Below are 12,634 nucleotides of genomic sequence, written 5' to 3'. Positions count from 1 at the left end.
AAGCTAAACTAATTTTATTAGGTAATTCCTTTATATAACCTTAGATATAACAACTCAATATAAAATATATTTTAATAATAAATTTATAAGTAAAGCATGGGTAATATTTTGTATATTTTAATATACTGATATGTATAAAAAGTCGATATTTCTATGCCCATATTTTATCGGTTTCTCTACTAACTCACACCCAACACCATGGTACACCACTGAAACTACTACTACTAAACAATCAACAGACCATGCTACACCACAAGAACTACTATTACACACTCACACCACACACCATGCCACACCACAAAAACTACTACAATTATGCACACACACCATACCACCCTACAATAACTACTACTACCACCACCTCGCACTCACACCACACAACATGCAATACGCCACAAATTACTATAACTACTACTTACTCACCCTACACATGACACCACACCACAAAAACTACTACTACTACACACACACCATGCCACACCACAAAAAATTCTACTACAATTCACACACACCACACCACAAAAAAAATCTACTCTTACGCACTCACACCACACACCTAGCCACACAAAAAAACTACTACTACTACTACTACTACAACTCACTCAATCCACAGAACACCCTCCACCACAAAAACTATTACTACTACTACCACTCACTCCACATCCCATGCCACACCACAAAAAATTCTACTTCTATGTATTCAAGCTGCATACCATGCGACCAAATAAACTACTACCATGCACTCTCACGACATGTGACGCCACTGAAACTAACACCACTACCCACTAGGACAGTGTTGGCTCCCAGTGGAGCGAGGGGAGTGAGGGTCGTGGTTCCCGCAGCTGGGCCCGCGCTACGACTGGGGCCCGGACGTGACCTACGCCGTGCTGGGCGCCTACTTCTGGGGCAACCTCCTGACCTGCCTGCCTGGGGGCCTGCTGGCAGACCGCATGGGGGGCCGGCGCGTCGTGCTGTGGACAACCCTGGCCTCGGGGCTGCTCACCCTGCTGCTGCCCGCGCTGGCGCAACTGCACTGGGCACCCCTGGTCGCCTGTCGCCTGCTCGTCGGCTTCTGCGGGGTAACTCCCTCCTCCGAGCTCCACCATCATAATCCTCCTCATCCCGCCACCTCTTCATCCTCTTTCCTCCTCCTCATCCTCCTCCTCATCCTCCTCATCCTCATCCTCTACCTCATCATCATCATTCCCCTCATCATCATCATCATCATCCTCCTCCTCCTCCACCTCCTCCTACTCCTCCTCCTTATCCTCTACCTCATTATCATCATTCCCCTCATCATCATCATCATCCTCCTCCTCCTCCTCCTCCTCCTCCTCCTCTACATCATCATCATCATCATCATCATTCCCTACATCATCATCATCATCATCATTCCCTACATCATCATCATCATCATTCCCTACATCATCATCATTCCCTACATCATTATCTACATCTACATCTACATCTACATCATCATCTACATCATCATCATCATCATCTACATCATCATCATCATCATCTACATCATCATCATCTACATCATCATCATCTACATCATCATCATCATCTACAAAATCATCATCATCTACATCATCATCATCTACATCATCAACATCATCATCTACATCATCATCATCTACATCATCATCATCTACATCATCATCATCTACATCATCATCATCTACATCATCATCATCTACATCATCATCATCTACATCATCATCATCTACATCATCATCTACATCATCATCATCTACATCATCATCATCTACATCATCATCATCTACATCATCATCTACATCATCATCATCTACATCATCATCATCTACATCATCTACATCATCATCATCTAAATCATCATCATCTACATCATCATCTACATCATCATCTACATCATCATCATCTACATCATCATCTACATCATCATCATCTACATCATCATCTACATCATCATCATCTACATCATCATCTACATCATCATCATCTACAATCATCATCTACATCATCATCATCTACATCATCATCTACATCATCATCATCATCTACATCATCATCATCTACATCATCATCTACATCATCATCTACATCATCATCATCTACATCATCATCTACATCATCATCTACATCATCATCTACATCATCATCATCTACATTATCATCTACATCATCATCATCTACATCATCATCTACATCATCATCATCTACATCATCATCTACATCATGTACATCATCATCTACATCATCTACATCATCATCTACATCATCAACATCATCATCTACATCATCTACATCATCATCTACATCATCTACATCATCATCATCTACATCATCTACATCATCATCATCTACATCATCATCATCTACATCATCATCATCTACATCATCATCATCATCTACATCATCATCATCATCTACATCATCATCATCATCTACATCATCATCATCTACATCATCATCATCTACATCATCATCTACATCATCATCATCTACATCATCATCATCATCTACATCATCATCATCATCTACATCATCATCATATACATCATCATCATCATATACATCATCATCATCTACATCATCATCATCATCTACATCATCATCATCTACATCATCATCATCATCTACATCATCATCATCATCTACATCATCATCATCATCTACATCATCATCATCATATACATCATCATCATCATCTTCATCATCATCATCTTCATCATCATCATCATTTTCATCATCATCATCTTCATCATCATCATCATCTTCATCATCATCTTCATCATCTTCATCATCATCTTCATCATCATCTTCATCTTCATCTTCATCATTTTCATCTTCATCTTCATCACCATCATCTTCATCATCATCTTCATCATCATCTTCATCTTCATCATCATCTTCATCTTCTTTTTCATCTTTATTATAATCTTCATCATCATCATCATCATCTTCATCTTCATCATCATCTTCATCATCATCTTCATCATCATCATCATCATCTTCATCTTCATTATCATCTTCATCATCATCATCATCTTCATCATCATCATCTTCATCATCATCTTCATCATCATCTTCATCATCATCATCTTCATCATCATCATCTTCATCATCATCATCTTCATCATCATCTTCATCATCATCTTCATCATCATCTACATCATCATCTACATCTACATCATCATCATCATCATCTACATCTACATCTACATCATCATCTACATCTACATTTACATCATCATCATCTACATCATCTACATCATCATCTACATCATCTACATCATCATCTACATCATCTACATCATCATCATCTACATCATCATCATCATCTACATCATAAATATCATCTACATCTACATCATCATCTACATCTACATCATCATCTACATCATCATCAACATCTACATCATCATCATCTACATCATCATCATCATCTACATCATCATCTACATCATCATCATCATCTACATCATCATCATCTACATCATCATCATCATCTACATCATCATCATCTACATCATCATCATCTACATCATCATCATCATCTACATCATCATCATCATCATCTACATCATCATCATCATCTACATCATCATCATCTACATCATCATCATCATCTACATCATCATCATCATCATCTAATCATCATCATCATCATCATCTACATCATCTACATCATCTACATCATCTACATAATCTACATCATCTCTATCATCATCTACATCATCTACATCATCTACATCATCTCCATCATCTCCTAAATCATCTTCATCATCATCATCTTCATCATCATCATCTTCATCATCATCATCTTCATCTACATCATCTTCATCATCTACATCATTTTCATCATCTTCATCATCTACATCATCTTCATCATCTACATCATCTTCATCATCTACATCATCTTCATCATCTACATCATCTACATCATCTACATCATCTACATCATCTACATCATCTACATCAACTATATCATCTACATCATCATCATCTCCATCATCATCATCATCTTCATCATCATCATCTTTATCATCATCATCTTCATCATCATCATCTTCATCATCATCATCTTCATCTACATCATCTTCATCATCTACATCATCTTCATCATCTACATCATCTTCATCATCAACATCTACATCATCATCATCTACATCATCATCATCATCTACATCATCATCATCATCTACATCATCATCATCTCCATCATCTCCATCATCTCCATCATCATCATCATCATCAACTTCATCATCATCATCATCATCTTCATCATCATCATCTTCATCATGTTCATCATCATCATCTTCATCATCATCATCATCTTCATCATCATCATCTTCATCATCATCTTCATCATCATCTCCATCATCTACATCATCTACATCATCTACATCATCTACATCATCTACATCATCTACATCATCTCCATCATCTACATCATCTACATCATCTCCATTATCTCCATCATCTCCTACATCATCTTCATCATCATCATCTTCATCATCATCATCTTCATCATCATCATCTTCATCTACATCATCTTAATCATCTACATCATCTTCATCATCTACATCATCTTCATCATCTACATCATCTACATCATCTACATCATCTACATCATCTACATCATCTACATCATCTACATCATCTACATCATCTACATCATCATCATCTCCATCATCTCCATCATCTCCATCATCTCCATCATCAACATCATCTACATCATCTCCATCATCTCCATCATCATCATCTTCATCATCATCATCTTCATCATCATCATCTTCATCATCATCAATATCTTCATCATCATCATCTTCATCATCATCTTCATCACCAGCATCATCTTCATCACCATCATCATCTTCATCATCATCATCTTCATCACCATCATCATCTTCATCATCATCATCTTCATCATCATCATCATCTTCATCATCATCATCATCTTCATCATCATCATCTTCATCATCATCTTCATCACCAGCATCATCTTCATCACCATCATCATCTTCATCATCATCATCTTCATCATCATTTTCATCATCATCTTCATCATCATCATCTTCTTCATCATCATCATCTTCATCATCATCTACATCATCATCTACATCATCATCATCTACATCATCATCATATACATCATCATCATCTACATCATCATCATCTACATCATCATCATCCACATCATCATCATCTACATCATCATCATCTACATCATCATCATCCACATCATCATCATCCACATCATCATCATCTACATCATCATCATCCACATCATCATCATCCACATCATCATCATATACATCATCATCATCTACATCATCATCATCTACATCATCATCATCCACATCATCATCATCTACATCATCTACATCATCATCTACATCATCTACATTATCATCTACATCATCTACATCATCATCTACATCATCTACATCATCATCTACATCATCTACATCATCATCTACATCATCTACATCATCATCTACATCATCTTCATCACCATCATCATCTTCATCATCATCATCATCTTCTTCATCATCATCATCTTCATCATCATCATCTACATCATCATCTACATCATCATCATCTACATCATCATCATATACATCATCATCATCTACATCATCATCATCTACATCATCATCATCCACATCATCATCATCTACATCATCTACATCATCTACATCATCTACATCATCTCCATCATCTACATCATCTACATCATCTCCATTATCTCCATCATCTCCTACATCATCATCATCTACATCATCATCATCTACATCATCATCATCTACATCATCATCTACATCATCATCATCTACATCATCATCATCTACATCATCATCATCTACATCATCATCATCATCTACATCATCATCATCTACATCATCATCATCATCTACATCATCATCATCTACATCATCATCTACATCATCATCTACATCATCATCTACATCATCATCTACATCATCACCATCTACATCATCTACATCATCATCTACATCATCTACATTATCATCTACATCATCTACATCATCATCTACATCATCTACATCATCATCTACATCATCTACATCATCATCTACATCATCTACATCATCATCTACATCATCTACATCTACATCATCATCTTCTACTACATCATCATCTACATAATCATCATCAACTACATCATCATCATCTACATCATCATCATCTACATCATCATCATCATCTACATCATCATCATCATCTACATCATCATCATCATCTACATCATCATCATCATCTACATCATCATCATCATCTACATCATCATCATCATCTACATCATCATCTACATCAACATCATCATCTACATCATCTACATCATCATCATCATCTTCTTCTTCATCATCATCTTCTTCATCTTCATCATCTTCATCTTCAAAATCTTCATCTTCATCATCTTCATCTTCATTTTCATCATCATTTTCATCATCATCTTCATCTTCATCTTAAATCTTCATCTTCATCATCATCATCTTCATCATCATCATCTTCATCATCATCTTCATCATCATCATCTTCATCATCATCATCATCTTCATCATCATCTTCATCATCTCATCGTCATCTTCATCATCATCATCTTCATCATCATCTTCAACATCATCTTCATCATCATCTTCATCATCATCATATTCATCATCATCATCTTCATCATCAGCTTCATCATCATCTTCATCATCATCTTCATCATCATCTTCATCATCATCATCATCTTCATCATCATCATCTACATCATCATCATTTACATCATCATCATCTACATCATCATCATCATCATCATCTACATTATCATCATCATCTACATCATCATCATCATCATCTACATCATGATCATCATCATCTACATCATCATCATCATCTACATCATCATCATCTACATCTACATCATCATCATCTACAACTACATCTACATCATCATCATCTACATCATCTACATCATCATCATCTACATCATCTACATCATCATCTACATCATCTACATCATCTACATCATCATCTACATCATCATCTACATCATCTACATCATAATCATCTACATCATCATCATCATCTACATCATCATCATCTACATCTACATCATCATCTACATCTACATCATCATCCACATCTACATCATAATCTACATCATCATCAACATCTACATCATCATCATCATCTACATCATCATCATCATCTACATCATCATCTACATCATCATCATCATTTACATCATCATCATCATCTACATCATCATCATCTACATCATCATCATCATCTACATCATCATCATCATCTACATCATCATCATCTACATCATCATCATCTACATCATCATCATCATCTACATCATCATCATCATCTACATCATCATCATCATCATCTACATCATCATCATCATCATCTACATCATCTACATCATCTACATCATGTACATCATCTACATCATCTCCATAATCATATACATCATCTACATCATCTACATCATCTACATCATCTACATCATCTTCATCATCTACATCATACATCTACATCATCAACATCTACATCATCATCATCTACATCATCTACATCATCATCATCTACATCATCATCATCTCCATCATCTCCATCATCTCCATCATCTCCATCATCTCCATCATCTCCATCATCTAAATCATCTCCATCATCTCCATCATCTCCATCATCTCCATCATCTACATCATCTCCATCATCTCCATCATCATAATCTTCATCATCATCTTCATCATCATCATCATCTTCATCATCATCATCTTCATCACCATCATCATCTTCATCACCATCATCTTCATCACCATCATCATCTTCATCACCATCATCATATTCATCACCATCATCATCTTCATCATCATCATCTTCATCATCATCATCATCTTCATCATCATCATCATCTTCATCATCATCATTATCATCATCATTTCATCATCATCATCATCTTCATCATCATCATCATCTTCATCATCATCATCAACTTCATCATCATCATCTTCATCATCATCATCATCTTCATCATCATCTCCATCATCATCATCTTCTTCATCATCATCATCTTCATCATCATCATCTTCATCATCATCTACATCATCATCATCTACATCATCTACTACATCATCATCATCTACATCATCATCATCTACATCATCATCTACATCATCATCATCTACATCATCATCATCTACATCATCATCATCTACATCATCATCTACATCTACATCATCATCTACATCTACATCATCATCTACATCATCATCTACATCATCATCTACATCATCTACATCATCATCTACATCATCTACATCATCATCTACATCATCTACATCATCATCTACATCATTACATCATCATCTACATCATCTACATCATCATCTACATCATCATCATCTACATCTACATCATCTACATCTACATCATCATCTACATCTACATAATCATCTACATCATCATCATCTACATCATCTTCATCATCTACATCATCTTCATCATCTACATCATCTTCATCATCTACATCATCTTCATCATTTACATCATCATCATCTACATCATCATCATCTACATCATCTACATCATCTACATCATCTACATCATCTACATCATCATCATCTACATCATCATCATCTCCATCATATCCATCATCTCCATCATCTACATCATCTCCATCATCATCATCTTCATCATCATTATCATCATCATCATCATCATCATCATCTTCATCATCATCATCTTCATCATCATCATCTTCATCATCATCTTCATCACCATCATCATCTTCAACACCATCATCATCTTCATCATCATCATCTTCATCAAACTACTACTACTACACACACACCATGCCACACCACAAAAAATTCTACTACAATTCACACACACCACACCACACCACACCACAAAAAAAATCTACTCTTACGCACTCACACCACACACCTAGCCACACAAAAAAACTACTACTACTACTACTACTACAACTCACTCAATCCACAGAACACCCTCCACCACAAAAACTATTACTACTACTACCACTCACTCCACATCCCATGCCACACCACAAAAAATTCTACTTCTATGTATTCAAGCTGCATACCATGCGACCAAATAAACTACTACCATGCACTCTCACGACATGTGACGCCACTGAAACTAACACCACTACCCACTAGGACAGTGTTGGCTCCCAGTGGAGCGAGGGGAGTGAGGGTCGTGGTTCCCGCAGCTGGGCCCGCGCTACGACTGGGGCCCGGACGTGACCTACGCCGTGCTGGGCGCCTACTTCTGGGGCAACCTCCTGACCTGCCTGCCTGGGGGCCTGCTGGCAGACCGCATGGGGGGCCGGCGCGTCGTGCTGTGGACAACCCTGGCCTCGGGGCTGCTCACCCTGCTGCTGCCCGCGCTGGCGCAACTGCACTGGGCACCCCTGGTCGCCTGTCGCCTGCTCGTCGGCTTCTGCGGGGTAACTCCCTCCTCCGAGCTCCACCCCCTCATCATCATAATCCTCCTCATCCGCCACCTCTTCATCCTCTTCCTCCTCCTCATCCTCCTCCTCATCCTCCTCATCCTCATCCTCTACCTCATCATCATCATTCCCCTCATCATCATCATCATCATCCTCCTCCTCCTCCACCTCCTCCTACTCCTCCTCCTTATCCTCTACCTCATTATCATCATTCCCCTCATCATCATCATCATCCTCCTCCTCCTCCTCCTCCTCCTCTACATCATCATCATCATCATCATCATTCCCTACATCATCATCATCATCATCATTCCCTACATCATCATCATCATCATTACATCATCATCATCATCATTCCCTACATCATCATCATCATTCCCTACATCATCATCATCATCATTCCCTACATCATCATCATTCCCTACATCATTATCTACATCTACATCTACATCTACATCATCATCTACATCATCATCATCATCATCTACATCATCATCATCATCATCTACATCATCATCATCTACATCATCATCATCTACATCATCATCATCATCTACAAAATCATCATCATCTACATCATCATCATCTACATCATCAACATCATCATCTACATCATCATCATCTACATCATCATCATCTACATCATCATCATCTACATCATCATCATCTACATCATCATCATCTACATCATCATCATCTACATCATCATCATCTACATCATCATCTACATCATCATCATCTACATCATCATCATCTACATCATCATCTACATCATCATCTACATCATCATCATCTACATCATCATCTACATCATCTACATCATCATCATCTAAATCATCATCATCTACATCATCATCTACATCATCATCTACATCATCATCATCTACATCATCATCTACATCATCATCATCTACATCATCATCTACATCATCATCATCTACATCATCATCTACATCATCATCATCTACATCATCATCTACATCATCATCATCTACATCATCATCTACATCATCATCATCATCTACATCATCATCATCTACATCATCATCTACATCATCATCTACATCATCATCATCTACATCATCATCTACATCATCATCTACATCATCATCTACATCATCATCATCTACATCATCATCTACATCATCATCATCTACATCATCATCTACATCATCATCATCTACATCATCATCTACATCATGTACATCATCATCTACATCATCTACATCATCATCTACATCATCAACATCATCATCTACATCATCTACATCATCATCTACATCATCTACATCATCTACATCATCATCATCTACATCATCTACATCATCATCATCTACATCATCATCATCTACATCATCATCATCATCTACATCATCATCATCATCTACATCATCATCATCATCTACATCATCATCATCATCTACATCATCATCATCTACATCATCATCATCTACATCATCATCATCATCTACATCATCATCATCTACATCATCATCATCATCTACATCATCATCATCATCTACATCATCATCATATACATCATCATCATCATATACATCATCATCATCTACATCATCATCATCATCTACATCATCATCATCTACATCATCATCATCATCTACATCATCATCATCATCTACATCATCATCATCATCTACATCATCATCATCATATACATCATCATCATCATCTTCATCATCATCATCTTCATCATCATCATCATTTTCATCATCATCATCTTCATCATCATCATCATCTTCATCATCATCTTCATCATCTTCATCATCATCTTCATCATCATCTTCATCTTCATCTTCATCATTTTCATCTTCATCTTCATCACCATCATCTTCATCATCATCTTCATCATCATCTTCATCTTCATCATCATCTTCATCTTCTTTTTCATCTTTATTATAATCTTCATCATCATCATCATCATCTTCATCTTCATCATCATCTTCATCATCATCTTCATCATCATCATCATCATCTTCATCTTCATTATCATCTTCATCATCATCATCATCTTCATCATCATCATCTTCATCATCATCTTCATCATCATCTTCATCATCATCATCTTCATCATCATCATCTTCATCATCATCATCTTCATCATCATCTTCATCATCATCTTCATCATCATCTACATCATCATCTACATCTACATCATCATCATCATCATCTACATCTACATCTACATCATCATCTACATCTACATTACATCATCATCATCTACATCATCTACATCATCATCTACATCATCTACATCATCATCTACATCATCTACATCATCATCATCTACATCATCATCATCATCTACATCATAAATATCATCTACATCTACATCATCATCTACATCTACATCATCATCTACATCATCATCAACATCTACATCATCATCATCTACATCATCATCATCATCTACATCATCATCTACATCATCATCATCATCTACATCATCATCATCATCTACATCATCATCATCATCTACTCACATCATCTACATCATCATCATCTACATCATCATCATCATCTACATCATCATCATCATCTACATCATCATCATCATCTACATCATCATCATCTACATCATCATCATCATCTACATCATCATCATCATCATCTACATCATCATCATCATCATCTACATCATCTACATCATCTACATCATCTACATAATCTACATCATCTCTATCATCATCTACATCATCTACATCATCTACATCATCTCCATCATCTCCTAAATCATCTTCATCATCATCATCTTCATCATCATCATCTTCATCATCATCATCTTCATCTACATCATCTTCATCATCTACATCATTTCATCATCTTCATCATCTACATCATCTCATCATCTACATCATCTTCATCATCTACATCATCTTCATCATCTACATCATCTACATCATCTACATCATCTACATCATCTACATCATCTACATCAACTATATCATCTACATCATCATCATCTCCATCATCATCATCATCTTCATCATCATCATCTTTATCATCATCATCTTCATCATCATCATCTTCATCATCATCATCTTCATCTACATCATCTTCATCATCTACATCATCTTCATCATCTACATCTTCTTCATCATCAACATCTACATCATCATCATCATCTACATC

The 12,634-nt window shown here is 36.4% G+C and overlaps 1 protein-coding gene across 3 annotated transcripts in view; it reads left to right on the top strand.

Moving 5' to 3' along the window:
* The window catches only part of LOC134538057 (sialin), a 77,482-nt gene that overhangs the window by 4,782 nt on the left and 60,066 nt on the right, over positions 1–12,634 (top strand). For 2 of the 3 annotated variants that reach the window (XM_063379036.1, XM_063379035.1), the window contains 2 exons: positions 843–1,079; positions 9,245–9,481. In XM_063379036.1, the coding sequence (XP_063235106.1) occupies positions 843–1,079; positions 9,245–9,481 (474 nt within the window). The remainder of the gene's footprint in view (positions 1–842; positions 1,080–9,244; positions 9,482–12,634) is intronic. The other variant, XM_063379037.1, reaches the window with a different exon arrangement.

This window comes from Bacillus rossius, chromosome 13 (assembly GCF_032445375.1).
Source record: "Bacillus rossius redtenbacheri isolate Brsri chromosome 13, Brsri_v3, whole genome shotgun sequence".
Classification (NCBI taxonomy): domain Eukaryota; kingdom Metazoa; phylum Arthropoda; class Insecta; order Phasmatodea; family Bacillidae; genus Bacillus; species Bacillus rossius.
This window is presented reverse-complemented; position numbering and strand designations above follow the sequence as displayed.